Source organism: Heterocephalus glaber, unplaced genomic scaffold, assembly GCF_053883595.1.
Source record: "Heterocephalus glaber isolate CG9 unplaced genomic scaffold, H.glaber_assembly_v1.0 deba00001461, whole genome shotgun sequence".
In the NCBI taxonomy this organism is placed as follows: domain Eukaryota; kingdom Metazoa; phylum Chordata; class Mammalia; order Rodentia; family Bathyergidae; genus Heterocephalus; species Heterocephalus glaber.
This window is the reverse complement of record NW_028258308.1, coordinates 41,289,086-41,311,754: the sequence shown is the minus strand read 5'-3', so window position 1 is coordinate 41,311,754 and position 22,669 is coordinate 41,289,086. Positions and strand designations below refer to the sequence as shown.

Here is a 22,669-nt window from a genome sequence, read left to right as displayed (position 1 = left end):
ATAAATTTTAAGAGTGAAAATGATTTTATGTTTTGAACCAAAATATGTCTTTTTAATATAATTAGAAAACTTTATTGAAGAGTTTAAGAAATGATGAAAGTATCAATACTTAATCTTCAAAGACTCCATCAATAGACTATGACAGCTATACAGCAACTTATGAATTTATGTTCTTAGATTTTAATAGTCACATCTACCTTCTGTCCATTGTAAATTGTGTTTATTTTAAAAATACATTTTAAAATAAATATACAATTCAAATATGTATATATTTGACTGCTTAAGTATTGTATGTATGTTTTATTTACATTCCTCTCTGTGTTCCACTGATGCATGTATTCTTTTTTTTTTCTTTTTGGTACCAGGGATAGAACTCAAGTCCTTGTGCTTGTGAGGCAGCCAGTGGAACCACTGAGCTAAATCCTGGGCCCTGAAGCATATATTCTTTTAGATACATGGGAACCCTATCATTAAGGCTAATGGTGGTTTTACCTAGGAAAAGAAAAATACATACACACCAAGGAACATTTTTCAGTTTCTTGGCAAAATACAAAAGGGAGGAAAAACTATTTGATTCTTTAGTACCATTGTCTTCAACTTTTATGTTAGATCAATGTAAAATATATTCATATTTTTATAAAACTTGAGTGAATACAATACAGATGTAAACACTACTTTCTATTTAAAGTAAACTAGCTTTTTACAAATAATATGATGAAAAAGAGAGAAAAATAAAGAAAAGAAAGATACATGTTCTCTCCAGAAAAGAGGCCAGTGGGTTTCTCTACCAGGTAGTCTAGGTGAGGCAGGCGGGCCTCCCATGCTGAGTCTCAGCTGTGCTAATTCCTTCCCTGCCTGCTGTGGACCCCCAAATAATGGTCCATGGGATCTTGAAAAACAAGACTGATCTGGCCTTTACATTTCACAGAAGCTTTGAAGGAACTATCAAGTAGTAACGATTCAGTTATTCTTTGTAGCTATTGTTACTCTGAACAATGACAGAAGTGAAGGTCTTCATGGACTATGATGTCTTCACTGATCTGTCTACTTCCCCATGAACACCTAGTAGAGGAAAATGGTAAGGCAGGCTAGGGTGGAACACAGAAATCCAGATTCAAAAGTGCATAGGTACGAGTTGATTACTCAACTACAAAGAGCTCTTTTTAAAGCACAACTGATTTTTAGCAAGTGCAAGGTATCAAAAGACCTTCATTTTGATTTTATAAAAGTAGGCTCTGTTGTGTGACAAACTACAAGTGACTGAAAAACCAAGACTGCATGCTTTCTAAGCCTAAAAATAACCAGAAGTAGAGTCAAACATGAACTTATATTTCAACAGGATGGTGATAAACAGAAATTAAGGGAGATAATATGCTGAAGAATGAGGAAACCCATATAATGGCTTATGCTGACAGTGAAAAACTCTTCACCTTATAATGGTAAAAAAATATGTGTTAGTTCTTTCACTCTGAAAGAAGCTATTGGCCATTAAATCTGCCATGAAGGTCTTTGAATTGTTAAAACATGATGTGGCATCAAAATATTAATTTGTATATCAGATTATAAAACTAAAAGCTCCATGTTAACTGGCTAATTTAAAAGACAGGAAACATACTCATTTAATATCTTATCCCAATTACTCTTCCAGGAAAGTAGGGAAGAGAGGGGTGTTTGGAAATGCATTAAAACATAATAATCAGAATAATAAAAAAAATCTGAAAGGAAAGATCAAAGACCACTAGTCTAAATGAATTGCAGGAAAATAGGAGAAAATACCAAAACTACTTTGCTCTACCATGCATACACACAGCAACCCACGATCATTTCCTAGATTACTTTTGGCCTTTCTTCAATTGGCCTTAATTACTTATAAAGTGTGCAACACAATTAGGGAGGATTTGTCTTCAATTTAACTCTGAGAGAAGCATGAGTGGATGTAAATTCTAATCACAGACCACTGTAGATCATCACAGCCATTAAAAACAATTCCTAGTCTTGAGAATCTTTCACACAAGTCACCTGCTAACCTTTGGATCCAGGTTTTAGACTTGCAAAAATTTTGGGGTTCACCAACTTCTTCAGCTTATTATGCAGGGATGTATAAATGGTACAGATGGAATCCTTCCTGCTGAAGAAAGACTGGCCCCCTAGTTTCTCCCCCAGGTAGGTGAGGCTGTGGTAGACCTTCTCGGCCGCGGCTAGGTGCGCCAAGGCCACCAGCAGCGACAGCCAGCTGGCCCCAGCGCTCTTGTTGGCCTCTCGTTCCTTCTCCACATTGTCCTTGGCTTTGTCATAAGACAAGATACCCAGGTGAGAGAAGAACATCTCCAGCACCGCCTGTTCCACGGGGACTGGGGCGGCAAGCAGAGACTCCCCCATGTGAACTGCGCTCCAGCTCGACCTGCGTGGCTCTGCTCTCCCTCGCACTTCCCTACAGTATATACTTTTAATCTATTATTTTTTTCTTTTTTTCATCCTGTACGGAAATCTGTATGAGTTATCTTGTATATATGTTTCCATACTTTGAAATTCTAAATGACTCTTTCCTTCACCTAAAACATGTGGACACTTATGAAAAATGTTTTATTTTTACAAATGGGTGGTATTTTAAAGTAGCAATTTTTACTTCATCATTTATGTACTTTTCCTCTATGTGTAATCTTAACTCATCTGTTTGATAGATACCATTCCATAGTGTGTAAAATTGATAGGTAATTAAGTTATTTTAAAGGATTGAAACAATAAATTTCTCCAATAAATATCTTACATGTATATTCTTATAAGTACATAAGAATAAGTCTGTAAAGCTTTTGTTCTACAAATAGCAAACACTGGTTTATGGATCAAAGTATAAACTGAGTTAATTTGAACAGCCTCTAAAGCAGATTGCTTTCTGAAGCAATAACAGCAAATTAGATCTCCAAAAGTGTGCTTGATGTGCTAAAAAATTTTTTTGTTCATCTTCATTTCAATTTGTATATGTCTGAGTTTGGATTTTTGGATTTTCCTGTACAAGGCTGTCTATTCAGAGTTGGTACTTTTTTATTATGGTTTTCTAATTGAATGGTTAACAAAGCAAAAAAATATCTGAGAATAATAACATTTAGATTCCTCCAATGAATGTTGCATATGCAAGCATTTTGTCTATATTATTTAAAACAAAAAATGGATGGGGCAGATAATAGTGGAATCTCATTATTCCAATTTCTAGACTGATTCGCTTTTCTTTTTTTTTTTAATTCTTTTATTGGTACATTGTAAGTATACAATACAATTACATTTCTCATTGGGAATTGTACCTTTACATAATGCATCTTGGTTCTTATTTTTTCCCCATTCCTAGCCCTCCCTTCACCCCCTGCACCATTCCCTATTTACAAAGACTTTATTTCCATTTTTTTCCATTTCTCGTCATTTGTCGTTTCCCTTCTTTCCTTTCCCCTGCCCCTCCCACTACCCCTACCCCTTTGGACCTTTTCTTCCTATTTTGCATTATCAATTATTCATTCTAATCATTGGTACATTTTAGGTATACAATATAATGACATTCATCATTGGAAATTTGCACCTTTACATAGTCTCTCTTGGTTCTTATTTTTCACCCTTGCCCAGCCCTCCCTTCAACCCCTCCAGTCCTCCCTATTTACAAAGATTTTTGCTCCTATTTTTCCATTTTTTCATATTAATCCCACTCCCTTCTATCCTTTCCCCTATCCCTCCCACTTCCTTCCCCTTTGCCCCTTTTCTTCCTATTTCACATTACCTATTATACATTTTAGTCCTTATTTACACTTTCAGTTTCTCACACCAGAGAAACTATTTGGTATTTACACATGTGTGTCCTATTTATTTCACTTAAGAGTATTGCCTCAATGTGCATCCACTTAGCTATAAATGTCTCTAATTTCTCATTTTTTATGGCTGAGTAGTACTCCATTTTATAAAAAACCACATTTTCTTTATCCAGTCTCCAGTTGATGGGCATTTGGGCTGTTTCCAAGTTTTAGCTATCACAAACTGTGCTGCTATGAACATGGGTGCACATATATCACTGTGGTATGATTCTTTTAATTCTTTGGGGAAGATCCCCAGGAGTGGAATAGCGAGGTCAAATGGGACTTCCAGTCCTAGTTCTTTGAGGTATCTCCATACTGATTTCCACAGTGATTGCACCAGTCTACACTCCCACCAGCAATGGAGCAGGGTTCCTCTTTCCCCACAGCCCCTCCAGCATTTGTTATTGGTTGATTTCATGATAGCAGCCATTCTTTCTGGAGTGAGGTGGAATCTCAGCATTGTTTTCATTTGCATCTCTCGAATCACCAGTGATGTTGAACATTTTTTCATGTATTTATTTGCTATTTCTACTTCTTTGTCTGAGAAATGTCTGTTCATTTCAGATGCGCATTTTCAGATTGGGTCTTTAAATTTGGGAGGTCTGATCTTTTTAAGTTCTTTATAGATTCGAGATAGTGGAACTATGTCTGAGGAAGAGCAGGTGAAGATTTTTTTCCCACATTGTGGGTTGTCTCTTCACACTTCTGGTGGTTTCTCTTGCTGTGCAGAAGCCTTTTAATAAGAAGAGATCCCACTTGTTGATTGTTTGTGCTAGTTCATGGGCAACTGAGGTTTTGTTCATAAAATCTTTTCCTACACCGGTATCTTCAGGGGTTCTACCTAACCTCTGTTCCAACTGGTTCAGAGTTTCTATTTTAATATTTAGATCTTAAATCCATTTAGATTTTAGTTTAGTGCATGGCAAGAGATATAGGTCTAGTTTTAATCTTAGGCAAGTTGAAGCCCAATTTTTCCAGCACCATTTACTAAAGAGGCTATCTTTCCTCCAGTGAGGGTGTTTGGCTCCTTTATCAAACATGAGATGGCTGAGTGTGTCTGGCATTGTTTCTGCATCTTTTAATCTGTTCCACTGGTCCTCAGGTCTGTTTCTTTGCCAGTACCATGCTGTTTTTATCACAATAGCTTTGTAGTAGAGTTGCAGGTTGGGGATTGTGATACTCCCTGCCATGTCTCTGTTACCTAGAATTGCTTTTGCTATTCTGGGTCTCTTCTTGTTCCAAATGAATTTTTGGATTGTTTTCTCAAGGTCCATGAAGTATGGTGCTGGGATCTCAATTGGAATTGCATTAAATCTATATAGCAGGTTTGGAAGTATGGCCATTTTCACTATATTAATCCTTCCTACCCAGGAGCAGGGGATGTCTGTCCATTTTCTGATATCATCTTCAATCTCGCTTTTCAGAGTGCCATAGATTTCAGAGAAGAGGTCTTTGATTTCTTTCATTAGGTTGATTCCTAGGTATTTCAGTTTTTTGGATGCTATTGTGAAAGGAATTATTTGCCCTATTTTCTCTCAGTAAGTCTGTTATTTGTGTAGAGGAAAGGTATTGATTTTTGTGTGTTGACCTTGTAACCATCTACTTGACTGAATTTGGTTATTAAGTCTAGAAGACTTTTGGTGGAGTTCTTGGGGTCTTCTATATAGAGTATCATATCATCTGCAAATAATGACAGTTTGACTTCTTCATTTCCTATCTTTATTCCTTTTATTTCTTTCTCTTGTCTAATTGCCATGGCTAATGTTTCCAGAACTATATTGAACAAGAGTGGTGATAGTGGACATCTTTGTCTTGTTCCTGATTTTAGTGTGAAGGATTTCAGTTTTTAACCATTTAGTATGATATTGGCTGTTGGTTTTTAATAGATGGCTTTTATCAGTTTGAGGTGGAGAGCATCTATTCCAATTTTTTGTAGGGTTTTTATCATAAATTCATGTTGGATTTTGTCAAATGCTTTTTCTGCATCTATGGAGATAATCATATGGTTTTTGTCCTTGGCTCTATTGATATAGTGTATTACATTGATTGATTTGCATATATTGAACCATCCCTGCATCCCTGGGATGAATCCCACTTGATCAGGGTGTATGATCTTCATGATGATCTTCTGCATTCTGTTTGCCAGTATCTTATTAAGGGTTTTTGCATCTATGTTCATTAGTGAGATTGACCTATAGTTCTTTTTTTCGGTTGGGTATTTCTCTGCTTTGGGGATCAAGGTGATGCTTGCTTCCAGGAATGAATTTGGGAGTATTGCTTCCCTTTCAATTTCATTGAAGAGTTTAAACAGTAGTGGCAGTAGTTCCTCTCTAAATGTCTTGTAGAATTCAGCAGTGAAGCCATCAGGGCCTGGGCTTTTCTTAGTTGATAAGTTTTTAATTACATTTTCAATTTCATTGGTTGATATTGGGTTGTTTAGAATTTTTAGGTCTTCTTCATTCAATTTTGGTAATTCATATGTATCTAGGAATTTGCCCATTTCTTCTGTGTTTTCCATCTTATTGGCATATAGGTTCTGGAAGTAGGTATTGATGATCCTCTGGATTTCTGCTAGGTCTGTTGTAATTTCACCCTTTCCATTCCTAATTGCATGGATTTGGGCCTTTTCTTTCCTTTTTCTGACGAGGTTGGCTAAGGGTTTGTCAATTTTGTTGATTCTTTCGAAGAACCAACTCTTGGCTTCATTGATTTTTTGTTATCGTTCTCTTAGTCTCCATTGCATTGATTTCTCCTCTGATCTTTATAATTTCTTCCCTTGTATGAGCTCTGGGGTTGTCCTGTTCTTCTTTTTCTAGAAGCTTGAGGTGCAGCATTAGGTTGTTTAATTGGGCTTGTTCTGTTTTCCTAATATGCGTATTCACTGCTATGAATTTCCCTCGTAAGACTGCTTTCATTGTGTCCCATAGATTCCAATATGTTGTATTGTCATTGTCATTTAAGTGAAGGAACTGTCTGATTTCTTCTTTAATTTCCTCTGTGACCCATTGGTTATTCAGAAGTGTGTTGTTCAATTTCCATATGTTTATGAAATTTTTTGAGTTTCTTTTGCTATGGATCTCCAATTTCATTGCACTATGGTCTGATAATATACAAGGGATAACTTCAATTCCTTTGCACTTCCTTACACATGTTCTATGTGTGAGTGTGTGGTCTGTTTTGGAGAATGACCCATGTGCAGCTGAGAAGAATGTGTATTCTGATTTTGTGGGGTGGAAGACTCTGTAAACATCTGTTAAATTCATTTGTTCAAGAGTTCGATTGAGTACTAGTATTTCATTACTTATTTTTTGTCTAGTTGATCTGTCTACTTGTGACAGTGGGGTGTTGAGGTCCCCCACTACAATTGTATTAGTGCATATATGACTTTTCATGTCCGTTAGTATTTGTTTTATATAGTTGGGTGCACTAGTGTTTGGTGCATAGATATTTATGATTGTCATCTCTTCCTCTTGAATTCCTCCCTTTAGAAGGATGAAGTGTCCTTCTTCATCTCTCTTAATCAGTGTTGGTTTGAAATCTACTTGATCTGCCAAGAGGATAGCTACTCCTGCTTTCTTTTGGGTTCCTGTCACATGCAGTATTGTTTTCCACCCTTTAACTTTCAGTCTATGAGTTTCCTTTTGAATTAAGTGTGTTTCTTGTGTGCAGCATATTGTTGGATTTCGCTTCTTGACCCATTCTGCCAGTCTATTTCCTTTGATTGGTGAATTGAGACCATTAACATTGATGGTTATAACTGAAACATAATGACTTGTCATTGCCATGACTTTTTCTTTTTGTTGGGTTCTCCCCCTTTATGTTTAATTTCTTGTCATGCCAGATGGGTTCATTCTGCTTTGCTTCCTGGGGTTATGATCCTCAATGTCTGTTCCTAGGCTATTGTGTAAAATTCTTTGGAGTGCTGGTTTGGTATTCACGAAGTTCCTAAGGTGCTCTTTGTCATGAAAGTATCTTATTTCTCCATCCATTTTGAAAGATAGTTTTGCAGGGTACATCAATCTGGGTTGGAGGCTGTTTTCCTTTAGGGCTTGGAATATGTCACTTCAAGCTCTTCTTGCCTTGATGGTTTGTGTTGAGAAGTCTGCTGTGATTCTGATGGGCTTTCCTTTGTATGTGATTTGTTTCTTTTCTCTGACTGCTTGTAGAATTTTGTTCTTCTATTGGGTTTCTGGAATCCTAACTATTATATGCCTATGTGTAGATTGTTTTTTGATCAAGGCTATTTGGAGTCCTATATGCCTTACTTATCTGTATGTCAAGCTCTTTTCCCCTGCTTGGGAAGTTTTCTGCCATTATTTCTGTGAAGAGATTTTTTTATGTCATCTCCACTCTCTCCTGTTTCTTCGTTGAGCCCAATCAGTCTTATGTTATTCTTCTTTGCATCATCTAGCAGCTGCTGGATTGATTTCTCATCTTCCCTTATAATTTTGAAGCAATTTTTCTTTTCCTGGTCACTAATTGCAATCTTATCTTCTATTTCTGAAATTCTGTCCTCACATTGGCTCATTCTGCTGTGTAGACTTTCAAAGGAGTTTTTCATCTCTTGGAAATCTATTTGCATCTGATTTATGGATTCCATTTGTTTCCTATGTTGGGATTCCATCATGTTCCTCAGCTCCTCTCTAGATTTATTAATCATGTCTTGCACTAGGGACACAATTTCTCCTGTTATCTGAGAAATTATTTCTGATTTCATTTTTTCCAGATCCCCTTTTGTTGCCAGTTCAGTGGGTCCAGGTGATTGAGTATCAGAATGTTCCATCTCATTTCCCTTTGGGGTTGCTGTAGGTAATCTGGAAGTCTGGTTTTGAGACTTATTCATGTGTTTTCTCATTTCGACTGGGGGGGGGGGGCTGTTGGCGCCTCCATGTATTACCTCCTCTGAGCTGGGAGAAGTGGGACAGGAGCCGGGAGCAGTAGTAGGGATGGTGACCCACAAGCCCTTTCCTGTGGGCTGGGAGCAGCGGGAGGGATGGTGGCCCGGAAGCCCCTTTCTCTGGGCCAGGAGCAGTGGGAAGATGGCTCAGAAGCCCCTACCTCTGGGCTGGGAGCAGTGGGACTCAGTACTGTTGTCTGGTGGTCTGGTGTCCTCTGCGTCTTTGTAGTGTGGAACCAGGTGGCTGTACAGAGGAGCGGGGGTGGGGTCCAGTGGATTGTTGCCAGGGCGCGGGCTGATTTGGCGTGTTCTGTGCAACTCGGGACCTCAGTAGGGCGTGCGCAGACCTGCCTGTCTGCAGCGGGCTGATTCTAATTCACTTTTCTCACTCCTCATTGACACTTAATAATATTTCATAAATTCTCTTTCATTTTATTCTCATTCATTTGTAAGTATTGAGATCTATAAAAGTCATAATGCTTTGAGTCTTACTTTAAATGGTGTATCAGTCAGTGTTTACTAGAGAAACAGATATAATACAGATATACAAATATATAAGAATTTACTAGATTGACCTACAGTGGCCACCCAGAGTCTATGTGGAAGAGTGCGGAGGGTCTGTCTGCATGCTGGAGACTGAAGGATCCAATTAAAAGTCTGGAGCTCACTGTAGTGTCCTGTGCGAGTCTGTATCACTGTAGTGTCCTGTGCGAGTCTGTATCATGAGGCCAGTAGGTCTACACTGGAAGCTTTGCTGGAAGTCCTTCCTAGAAGCCAGAAGCAGACATCCAAGGTGAAGGTGAAGACTGGAGCTCCTCTAAAGAAACAGAAGCTAATCCATCTTTTCTCATTTCCCCTTTATACCATCCAGGCCACAAGCTGCCCTATGGTGGGTTTTCCACATCCTATGGTGTGAAATTGCTGAATCAATTTGGTTGAGCTTCTCATGCTCAAATTGACACTATCAGTCAACCATGACAAATGGAAAACATTGTACAGTTTTGCATATTCTGTTATCCAACTTATTTACATTAAATCACAAAAGTGACCAGTTCTTTTACCTATATCAACTCTTCCATGCAACCTTGAAGTTCTTGCCCTCAAGAGAGGGAGTGTATACATTTTCCCAACTTGCCTCTCTCAGATTTTGTTTGTTCTTCTAGGTTTTTATTTTTATTTGTTCAACTTGGGTTCTTTAGTTTCAATCTTTGTTTTATCATTTTTCTTTTTTTTGTTTTTCTATCACTACCAATTTCCAATTTTTACTTGCTGTGTGGATTAAACATTTATCTGTTTAGTATGTTGGAAATGTGCTACTCTATTGATTTGTCTTCTGATTTTCTTGGAGTTATTGCTATAAAAATAAAATTTTATATGATCAATTCTCTTCATATTTTATTTCATAAATTCTGAGGTTGCCCTTTTAATATCTTTCACATCCTGAATTTATATCAAAATAATCTGTAGTATATTTGTTTTTTACATTAATGATATATAACATTTCTTTCAGTTTCATTACTTAACATTTGTATTGCATTTTCCAAGATGCATCAGTGCTGTTTCATGGTTTATCAATACTTCATTTTTTTCATTATATTACAATTGTTTGATGATCCAGTTATTGTATAACTAGAATAAATTCATATTTCCTTCAAGCAAAATATTTGATGACATGCTTTCAGAATCTGTGCATATCTACAAATACCCCTTTCATTGTCATAATAGAATAACATTTTGGTAATAGATAGAATTTATGTGTCATATTCTTTTTGTATAGTTTTGTAATTTGATGTAGTCTATCTTAAATGAGTTTTTCCAATATATGTTTTGGTGTGCGTACATGTGTGTGTGCTACTATAGTTGTATAGCCTTAATCTCCCAGATGAAGCCTAACTCCTTATTCAATAAAATGAAGAGAATATTTTCTTTATCAACTTATTTACTTTTATTCTTCATCACAATTTTTTATGAGAAATGTGTTTTCACCCTAGCTTTTATGCTTCTGCCTTCTCTATTACATTTTTGTCTATAACTATTTCCAAATTACTTTTATGTGCATTTTACCAGTATTTATACTGTATTTGCTTACCACTATTTCAGTTCTTAGTGACCAAATTATCCTAGTCATATGTGTTGAATAATTTAATTGTAACTACCACATTTTTTTAGTTTTGGGTACATATATTTTTAATATTAATTGACTTCCTTGGGAAACTAATTTTTATTGAAAACCTATGCTGCTTCATTAGAACCTGTTTGTTTGTTTGTTTTGTTTTGTTTTTGACCTGGTTTTAAAGATTTGCTTTTTTCCTCTGGTTATTTTCTTTACATGGAATGTTGATTTTCTTTTAATTGTCATTTGCATTTTTATAACTTCTCTGACTAAGCCAAACTCTTGTTTCACATAGAAAAGTATATTTTTGAGTGTCCAGGTGAATAAACTTTCAAACTAAAATGTCATAATTTTAATTACACTTTTCCCAACAGTTGTTAGACTTTTTCTTTTTTAATTTATGAAAAATAAAACAATATTTCAACATCAAATAGTAAAATAATAATAATAGTTATTGTTCTGTAAATCATTATCTTCAGAGTAGTTACTCAAAGCACAATATATAAACCAAAAAGTATTTATTGGCCATTTGTACTTCTCTTGAGAAATATTTCAGGTGCCCATTTTTATTTTGAGTGGTCTATTTTTTTGTTTGTTTGTTTTAGTTCTTGTATATTCTCGATGTTAGCCCTTGTCCAAGGAATAGCTGGCAAAATATTTTTCCTATTCTGTAAATGTCTCTCCACTCTGTCAGTTGTTTCCTTTGCTGTGCGGAAGTGTTTTTGATATGATCTTATTTGTTTCTCAGAAAGTCCTTGCCCATGCTGATGTCTTCAAGAGTTCTACCTGTTTTATCTTCCAGTAGATGGTGTTTATGTTTTAACATTTAGATCAGTGATCCATTTTGGTTTTGGCTTAGTACATGGTGAGATATATGGGTCTAGATTCAATCTTTTTCACATGGATATTCAATTTTCCCCATAGCATTATTAGAGGATATCTTTCCTCTAGTGTATGTTTTTGGCTCCTTTGTGAAAGATAAAATAACTGTACATACTGGAGTTGTTTCTGCTTCTTCTGTTGTCTTCCACTGATCCATATGTTTGTTTTTGTGTCAGTACCATGCTGTTTTAATCACTGTAGTTTTATAGTATAACTTGAAGTCTGCGATTGTGATGCTGCCTGATTTTCTCTTGTTACTCAGGATTGCTTTTGCTATTCTGGATCTCTTTTGATCCCATACAAATTTTAGGATAGTTTTCACTACCTTTGTGAGAAATGACATTGAAATTTATTGGGATTCCATTAAATCTGTATATTAGTTTTGGAATTTGGGGTAAGATAATTATGTTGGTTCTGCCTAACCAGAAATGGGTTATTTTTCCATTTTCTGAAGTCCTCCTCAATTTCCTTTTTCAATCTAATGTAATTTTCATTGTAGAGGTCTTCCACATCCTTAATTAGATTAATACCTAAGTATTTAATTTTTTATGCTACTTTGGATGGTATTATTTTCCTAATTTATTTTTCTGTGAGCTCCTTATTAGTGTAGAGGATTGTTATAGACTTTTGTGCATTTATTTTGTATCCTGCTACACTGCTGAACTTGATTATCAATTCTATGAGTCTTTTGGTGGAGTTTTATTGAGTCTTATAAGAATCATATCATCTGCTAATAATGATATTTTGAGTTCATTTTTTCATATATATCCCTTTTATTTCTCTTGCCTGATTGCTCTGGCTAATGTTTCGAGGACTATGTTAAACAGTAGTGGTGATAATGAACATCTTTGTCTTGTTCTTGATTTTAGAGGTGAGGCTTTTCAGCTTTTCTCCATTTAATATGATGTTGGCAGTAGGTTGATCATAAATGGTTTTAATCATGTTGTGATAAGGTCGTCCCATGCATATTTTGTTCAAGATTCTTATCATGAATGGATGTTAGATTTTGTCAAAGGTTTTTTCTACATCTAGGAAGATGATCATGTGGTTTTTGTCCTTGATTCTTTTTATGTGATGAATTACATTTATTGATTTGCATGTGTTGAACTATCCTTGCATTTCTTAGATGAAGCCTACTTTGTCATAGTGCATGATCTTTCTGTTTTGTTTTTGTTTTTTGGTACTGGGAATCAAACTCAGGGCCTCATGATTTCCAGGCAGGTGCTGAGCCACTGAGCTACATCTTCAGCCTTTCTTTTTTATTAATTGTTGCATTCTGCTTGCCAATATCTTAAGGATTGTTGCATCTATATTGATTAGAAAATTGGTCCATAGTTACCTTCTTTGCTTGGATCCTTGTCTGGTTTTGGGATCAGGATAATGTTATCTCCAAGAATGATTTTGGAAAGTATTTCTTCCCTCTCAATTTCATTGAAAAGTTAGAGGGGTATTGGTGTTAGATCTTCCCAGAAGTTCTTGTAGAATTTGATTGTGAATCCATCAGGTCCTGCGTTTTTCTTAGTTGGCAGTTTTTATTATTATCACTGCTTCATTTTCATTGCCTGTTATTGGATTGTTCAAGATTTTTAAGCCTTCTTGGTTTAGTTTTGGTAATTCATATGTATCTAGGAATCTCTCCATTTCTTTTGAGTTCTCCATTTGTTTGGCATATATGTTTATGAAGTAGTTGCTAATAATTTTCTGGATTTCAGCAGTATCCTTTCACCTTTTCATTTCTAATAGCATTGTCTTTTTTTTCCTTTGTTTTGATAAGATTGGCTAAAGGTTTGTCTATTTTATGTATTCTTTCAAAGAACCTGCTTTTCAACTCATTGATTCTTTGTATTTTTTTAGGTCTTTATTTCATTAATTTTTGCTCTGATCTTTGTAATTTTCTTCCTCATCCAAGCCCTCAGATTGGATTGTTCTTTTTTTTTTGAAGACCTTGAGATGCATCATTGGGTTATTTATTTGGGATCATTCTATTTTTCTGATGTTTGTATGTTGCTTTTAGTATAATCACAATAAGAACCACAGTAAAATAATATCCCTCTCTCCCTCTCTCCTTCCCTCCATTTTCCTTTCTCTCTCCTCTCTCTCTCTCTCTGTTAAAAACAACTCCCCAAAATCTCAGACTTTAAAATAACAATATGGTTTGCTCTATCATTTAATTTGTTCTTTACTAGCAAATATTAATGTAGTTTTATGCTATTAAATATATTGATAGTTGAATCTAAACTCATTGTGCAAATCTATCAACACTGACTAGTATCTGACTATACATAGGTATGTGTAAGTTGGCTGATTATTTTGAATTCATTCCACTGGGCATGGTAGTGCTTTCTGGTTATACTGTTAATATTTCTCTGATGTATATTATATGTTGTCATAAACCAAGCAAACTAATAAAGAAATTGGCTTTTAATTTTTAGATCTTGGGGCTCTAAAATTGAAAATAGGTATACATGATGGAAGACTACTTGGCTATAAAGAAGGATAAACATGAGACATTCATAGGAAAATGGATACTCTTGGAAAATATAATGTTAGATGAAATAAAGCATTCACATAGGCTTAAATACCATATGGTAGCTCTCATTTGAATAAGGTAAAGTGCAAATAAAGAGTAAAATAAAAGATTGTTAGAAGGAAACAAGAAGATAGGTCTTTTGCAGATGAGAAGGGGTCCAAAAGAATGAGGGCAAGGGAAGAGCAGGAGAGAAAGGGGAAGTAGAAATATTTAAGATGTGTCACTTGCATATACCAAATACCCACAATGAAAGTAAACATATATGTCATAACCATGAGCTAAGAATAATAATAACAAAAATAAGAATGAAAATGGAAAGGACATTTAGAGCAGGAGAGCAGGAAGTGGGTGGGAAGAAAAAAGGGATTAAAGAATCAGGCTGTGTTATGTACATGCACCTACTCCCTAAAATGAATGTAAACTTCATGTACTGCAAACATGTACTAATACAATAAAATTTAAAACTTTGAAAACAAAGTTTGCTTAATTTATTATTCTAGTAGTTATTTTCATTTAAAATATCATTATAATGAATTGTCATTATTTTTATTGAATTAGGTCACTTTTAGACCCCAATTTCCTGGCATATTCATATAACAAGTTAGGAACATTGTCTCCAGAGTCATCCCTTTTGAAGGTAAGTGTTGGTTTCTGCTCCGTAGAGTCACATGCTTAATGTGGTTTAGGCACCATGGTTGGAAAGAAAAAGGATGCTCTTATTCTCCATAGAGTTTTTGGAAAAACCAATCACAAATCCAAGAATAATGTGCTAAATACCAAAAGCACTTTGAATTTTGTGAAATCTAGCACTCAAGAATCACCTGTCTAAAGAAGACATATACTAGGAATTTTAGGGGATTTTAAAAGTGAGTGAATTTTCATCCTTTGCATAAGGTGTTTTACTGATTAGAAACATTTAATCTAGAGGATATCTGATTTATCAACATTTCCTTTAATGAATGGTGTTATAGATTGGTGTCAATCCTGAGACCCAACTTCCTGAGGACTTTCAATTTTTCTTCTAAACATTTTATAGTTTCTGCTTAATTATGTGTTGGGACATAATTTTGTTATAAAGTGTGAGGCTTGGATACAGATTCATTCTCTTAACTTTGGATGTGTAAGTGTTCCAACACCATTTATAGAAAAGGCTATCCTCCTGCACAGAATTGTTCTTGTATCTTTTTTGAAAAATCAGTGAAGCATATTTGAGTGGATATTTTTCTGGATCACTTACTCCATCTAATACTTTTCTGTGTTTATTTTTTAAACATTGCCATGTAATGTCCTTTACTGTATCTGTGTATTAAGTACTAATGTTGATTACAGTGATTCCTTCCACTTTATTCTTTTACAATAATTTTTAATTATTCTAATATATATATTATGCTTTTCAATATAAGTTTTAGGCAAACAAACTCTGTGTGCAGAAATTTTTTTTTTTTTTGGTACTGGGTATGGAACTCGGGTCCTTGCACTTGCACAGCAGGCGGCAAAACCACTGAGCTAAATCCCCAACCCTGTATGCAGAAATTTTTGTTAGGGTTGTGATAAGAATTATGCTTAACCTATGGATCAACTTATAAAGAATTGATATTTTTACTAGGTTGGGTCTTCCAATCTATGAATTCAGTAAGTCTTGCCATTTATTTGATATATTATAAATGCTTTTTCAATAGTATTTGTAATGTTGGCATTCAGATCCTGTACATATTTTTTTAGTCTTGTAGGAGTTACAAATTTGTGTTTTTAGTTTCCATATGTTTGTTGTTAACATCTAAAAAGTCAAATTACTTGTTTCTGTTGATCTTATATCTTGTAATGTCACTGAAATCACAGTCTTCCTATTTTTATATATTGTTTCTATTTTTCTCATAGACCAACCTTTTATTTTTAATTTAATTCTGCATTAGTCCATGTTTGCAGTACATAATGCTTACATTCCTTGTGTGGAGTTGGTGCATGTGCACTACACACGGGAATTCCTTTTTAAGTTTCCTGTCTCTCCCCTCCCTCCATCTCTTGGTCTTCTTCTCTTTGAGAAAGATCTGTCTCCCTAGTTCATATTATCTATTTTTTTAATTTATGCTTTGAGAAACTATGAGATTTACACTTGTGTGTCTGATTTATTTCACTTAACATGTCTTTTTAACCTGAGGTTGTTTCACTGTGCTCGATGCAAGATGCAATAATACAATGTGGAATGAGAGCAGTAAAGACAGATGTTATATTATTCCTATTTTAGGGATAAAGTATTCAGTCTTCTGTATGAGGATTGTGTGTGCTCTGGAGGTTGTGTCATATGCTGTTATTGGGTTAAGGAATTTGCCTGCTTTTTCTAGATTCACAAAGTTTTCTTTTTCAATAATTGGTGTTTAGTTGTATCAAATGCTTTTTCTATAGCAGTCTTTCTGACATTCTGTCTTTTCTTAGTCTGTTAAAATGGTACATTACATTGTTTGGTTTTCAAATCCTGAAACAGTATTGCAGTTTGTTTGCTGGTGTATAGTTCTTTGCATATATACTAGTATATATCCTTCATATTGATAGTTTCTTGCAATAATTTTTGTCAGTGTGCATGAAAGATATTGACCAATAATTTTGGTCATTTTTCTTAACACCAACTTTGTCTAATTTGTGTATTATAGTGATGCTGGAGTCATAAAATAATAATAAAGTCATAAAGTTGCAATATTTTTTTGGACAATGTAGGATAATATAAATGTTAATTATTAATATATTTGATAAAGTTTTTCTAACAGGTCTTTTTAATTTTTTGTTTGTGGGAATTTTTATGAATTACGAATTCAGTTTATTTAAAGATTATAAGAATTTTAAGTTTATCAATTTTGTCACCAGGGAGCTGGGTCCTGATGCAACAAGGAACCAGCCCCCCACTTCATCGATCCTCAGTTTTTTGTGCCTTTTAAGAAAGAATCCATTCAAGACACATAGGCAGCCTTGTAGAAGTATATAGAATTTATTTTAAAGAAAATATAGAGAGAGTTACTACTTCAAACAAGAAAGCAGGCAGCACTACAAAGGCATCTGCAGTGAGCCCAAATTTGGATACTTTTTCATATAAAAGTTATTCCAGGTGTGTAGGGAAGTAGGGTAATTATGAAGATTTTCAGCATTTTATTTAGAAGTTACTTTGGAATTGCAAAATATCTTCTGGACTTTTGAGACCATCAATGTTTCTTTGGGGGCTGTAATTGTTCAAGAAACTTACAAAGAATGTTCAGTCCCAGCCCAAGTCGGGAGTCTTTGGAGCACATTTACTTTCCTAATGTCATGGGGCCAAAGGCTATGACAGTCAGGAATACTTTATGCCTTATTCTAGAGTTAGCCAGGCAGGTGGGCAGGTACAGTATCAGAAGGAATGTGCACAGTGAACGTAACTTTAAAATGTTGTGATGTGTAGGATCGCTTTGGGTATAACAACTGTTATGCTGTTATAGTCTGTGAATCTAAATATTTCAATGCCTCATATAAATGGTTTATGATATTTTACCTTTATTTGAATAGTTTGTTTCAATCTGAATGATGTCCTAAATGTTAATCCATGTTTTCACGTTAATAAATTTCTTATTTTTCTAAGGCAGAGGACATTGAATTATTTAAGTGTACCATATATTCTGTATCCACTTTTTGTCAATAGATCTTTAGTTTGTTTTCATATCTTACCTGCTCTGGTTTGCATATGGTTTGGGTGTACACTCAAAAGTTACACATACTGTAAGTTGGTTACCCAGTGCATTGGTGCTGAGAGGTGGTGAAAGCTTTAAGAGATGGAGCCCAGGGGAATGTGGTTTGAACATTGAGGGTACTAGTCTTGAAAGGGATTAGTTAGTTTTCATGAGAGCAAGTCATGATAAAAAGAGCAAGCCTGGCCCCTGAATTCATCTGTTTTTCCATCTCACTCTGTAATCTCCTCTACACATGCTTACCTCATAGCAATGTGCATCACCACAGAATGAACTAGAGGGCTAGCCTTACCTTGGATTTTCATCCACCAAAACTATAAGCTTTATAAACAAACCTTGCATAATATATCCAGATTCAGGTATTGAGGTATAACAACAGAAAATATATAAGATAAGAGCCTGTTGTAGTAGTACTACAATTATTGTCTTAGTTACTTTCTCATTGATGAAATACAATACCTGACCTCACAAGTTAAAGGAGGAAATGTTTATTTGGCTCAAGGTTTGTAGAAGCTTAAGTCCATAGTCAGCTGGCTCCAAGGCAGGGCAGCATGGCAAATGTGCTTGGCAAAGGAGAGTCAGCTCATGGCATGGCAGCAGGAAGCAGAGAGTAGTTAAGGGAGGAGGAAGGGAGATAGACCTTTCCAGGCCATGTCTGCAGTGAACCACCTCCTCCAACCATGTTTCACCTCTCAAATTATTTTTATCTATAAACTCATCAGTAGAGTAATCCACTGATGAGTATCATGACCCCATGATCCAATTGCCTCCCCAAAGCCCTACCTATGAATACATGAGGCTTTGGGGGACACCTAGATATAAACCATACCTTGATACAATGTGTTTAGTCCATCTCTAAGAGTTGTCAAAGTTCCAACAGTTTCAGGAGCACTGCTGAAAAGTCCAAGGCCAAAGTCTTCTCTGAGATTTAAAGGCAAACTCTTAGCTCTAAGCCCTTATAAAAATGAAAAGAAAGTTAAAAACTTCCAATGTACATAATCACATGGTAAATATTCCCATTCTGAAAGGGAGAAATAGGGGAATGGAAAAGAATGGAACTAAAGCAAGACAGAAACCCAGCAGGGCAAACATTAAATTCTGTTGTTCCATGTCCAGCACCCAGGCAATTTGTGGTGATGAGAAGTGAGCATCAAAGGGCTTGAGTGTCCCCACTCCTGTGGGACTGCTAGTAATTACAATTCTTGGGCTGGCTTTGCTCACTGCTTGGGGCTTTCCTCAAGGAATGTTGTTCCTGGCATTTCCTTTGCACTTCTGGCTTCATTCTCACATCTTTACTCACTGCCCTCTCAGGAGCACACTGCCTGACCTCTCAGGCATTCTGAAATCTGGATGGAGCCTCCCTGACCTGACACTGTTGCCTTCCGCATGCACCTAAAACCAACACCATGTGGATGATGTTGTGGTCTGCTGTCAGCTGGAGCAGTAGCTGAAACCCTTTTGCATCTTTCAGGTTGTTGCAGAGGCCTCTCAGTGCCTGAATGGCTGACCATGGTGGACTGAATCCTGAGGAACAAATTCCCCAGGTGGCTGCCATTCTGAAGCATGATATTCTGAGGCTGCCTTCTCAATGCAAAGTCTTTCACTTGTGCAATTTTGAGTGTGTGAAGGGTGAAGCTTTGCCTGTGCCCTCCAACCATTTATTGTTATGTTCCAAAGCACTTGGATACTTTTTAATATTAATCTTTTTAGCATCCAAGCTTTCCACTGTTCCCCCTTTCAAGGCCCCAACTTTACTGGAGCTTCCTTGATGGCCAAACTGAAAAAGTTTTAAATTGTTCAACCAGGCTGTTTGCTGTTGGTTTTAAATGTAGAGCTACCTAAAAGCCTCCAACACCACCCAAGCCATAGTCTGTCTGGCTGTGTCAATGTCTGGCTGCTTGAAATTTTCTCTGCCAGATTACTCAGTACACCACCCTTAATTTCAGGCTCCTGCAATGTCTCTGGATATGAGGAAAATGCAGAAAATTTTCTGCCAGAGCATAACATACATGGCCTGCAGTCCAACTTCCAGTGGAGTCCTTCTTCCCGAAACCTCTTGAGCCTGGTCATTACTAGCTGGTGTTACTCTCAATATGCTGGTCTGAGCTCCAGTCAGAATCTTCCATCAAACTCGACTTACAACATTCTAGGATTGCTTTTCTAGCTGGCATCTTCAAACCTTTCTAAACTCCTCTTACAAACCAGTTCCAAAGGTTTCTGAACCACATGATCAGGTAGCATCACAGAAACCACCCCAATCTCAGCATGAAAATCTATCTTAGTTACTTTACCAGTCCTTAGACAAAATACCAAACACTCAAAAGTCAAAGTTATTTAGGCTCACAGTTGGTAGAAGTTTCAGCCCATAGTCAGCTGGTGCCAAGAGCTGGGTGGCATGGCAAAGGGTCCTGGCAGAGGAGAATCAGCTCATGATGTGGCAGGCAGGAAGCACAAAGATAGATCAAGGGAGAAGGGAGGGAGATAGACCCTTCTAGGCCATGTTCCCAGTGATCCACCTCCTCCAACCAAGCTTCACTTACTGTAGCAGACACTTCTGCCCAGTATTAGCAAGATATAGTGGCACAAGCTCCTTGCCCCTCCATAATTTGGCTGTTGCATTGGAAGTAGCAGCGCTTGGCTGAGTTCACTCCCAGTCAAGATCACCTGACTCCCAGCTAAATTCTCCCTTTCTGAATTAACCATTTGTTCTCTTCAGCAAAGATATGCATGTGCCCTCATTCTACAGTCCTACCTGCTTGATACTTGTTATCAGCAGGTGTCCCAAGGCCTGCCAAGTTTCCCCCCTTCCCACACTTGTAATGAATAAGCACTGGCTGTCCTGGGAGTCCTTTGTCTTTGCTGCCCAGAGCAGCTTAGATTAGCCCAAGACTCAGTTTCTCTCAAGTCTCTATGTTTCCTTTAATTCCCACTTTCCTATCTCATGGACATTGTACTGGCTTGCAGGAGCTCAGGACCACTGCAAGCGTCTCTGGCAATTCCCATTACCCTTTCTCTATAACCTCTCAAATCACATTTAGCTATAAACTCATCCATAGACTAATCCACTGATGAATATCATGGCCCCATGATCCAGTTGCCTCCCAAAAGTCCCACCTATGAGCACAGAAGGCTTCAGGGGAACATCTGCATAGAAACCATAACAATTAGTATGAGTGCCAATATCTTTTTGAGTTTCTGATTTCATTTTTTGAACGGTACTGAAGTGTAATAGTTCAAAAGTCTCAAGTTTATAGACAAGGCCTGGTTGAAAGGGCCAGGTTACTGGGGGTATAACTTGAAAAGTTGTATCCTCTTCCCTGGATTCTCCTTTCTCTCTCTGCTTCTTGACTTCCATGCAGTAAATAACATTCCTCTACCATGCCATTTCATCATCCCGTTTCTGTGTTAGAGCCAGACAACTCTGGACTGTTCTCTAGCCCAGTTCTCTAAAGCTTCCCAAACTCCTCCCATAAACCACTTAGAAAGGCTTCTAAATCACATGGTCAGTATAGTCACTACAACCACACCACTCCTAGTACCTATTTCCTGTATTAGTCACTTTCCTATCACTGGAACAAGGTACTCTTCACCTACAACTTAAAGGATTCAGTTGGCTGGTGCCAAAGCAGATATGGCATGGCTAAGGGGCATGGTCCATTTGGTCTGTGGAATTATTAAAGTTCTCTATTTCCTTATTAGTCTTCTGGCAGAATATTTTGTCCTTCACTGAAAGTAATTTAAGTCATCTATTACTACTGTATTGCTATTTCTCTGTTCAGTTTTTTGTATTGTATATAGAGCTGCTTTTATATTAAGTACATAAATACAGCTCATATCATTTCACTTGATTCTTTAATAATTATAAAATCTTCTATGTTTAGTGGGATACCTTCTGACAGTCCACTATGTTCTCATATGAGCATAGTAATCTCTAGTTAAAATTTATACACAGTGCCTTTCTTTATTCATTAAATTTTAGTCTACATTTGCCCTTAAATTTGGAATCATTTTCTTTATAAAACTGTCCTTTTCTAAAATATCTATTGAGCATGCCATACATGTTTTTCTTTCTTTGGCTCTTTTTGTTGTTATTGTTGCTGGTATTGCTGAGGATTGAACAAGTGCTAGACATGTGTTGTATCCCTGATCTATATCCCTAGGCCCTACAATTCATTGGTTTGGATACAGGATTTTATTTACACTTCAAGCAATTATTCATAGGAAACAATTTTTTATAGACATTTTGATTTTTTCAGTTAGTATTGTAATTTTCTTTTGATTTTTGTGGTACTGGAGATTGAGCCCAGTGTCTTGCCCTTGCTAAACAAGTGCTGTGCTGAAGAGCTACATCCCCATCCCCTGTTCTTGTAATTCTTTTGTTTTAGTTACTTTCTCATTGCTGGAACAAAATACCCAACACTCACAATTTAAAGAAGAAGAGATTTATTTTAGCTCATAGTTTGCAGAGGTTTCAGACAGTAGTCAGCTGGCTCCAAACCAGGGTGGGTTGAAAAATTTGCATGGCAGAGGAGAAACAATTCATAGCATGACAGGAAGAAGAGCAAAGTTCAAGGGAAGATAAGGGACATATATCTCTTCCAAGCCACACCCACAGTGACTCACCTCTTCCTACCAGGCTACCCCAACCTCACACCCAGCTGTAAACTCATCAGGGAACTAATCTAGTATCATACATCCATGATC

General features: G+C 36.5%; 1 protein-coding gene across 1 annotated transcript in view; it reads left to right on the top strand.

The window, feature by feature from the left end:
* The window catches only part of LOC101719410 (A disintegrin and metallopeptidase domain 3-like), a 161,677-nt gene that overhangs the window by 9,476 nt on the left and 129,532 nt on the right, over window positions 1–22,669 (top strand). Inside the window, 1 exon segment of the mRNA XM_087217349.1 lies at window positions 14,817–14,895. Coding sequence (XP_087073475.1) covers window positions 14,817–14,895 — 79 coding nt within the window.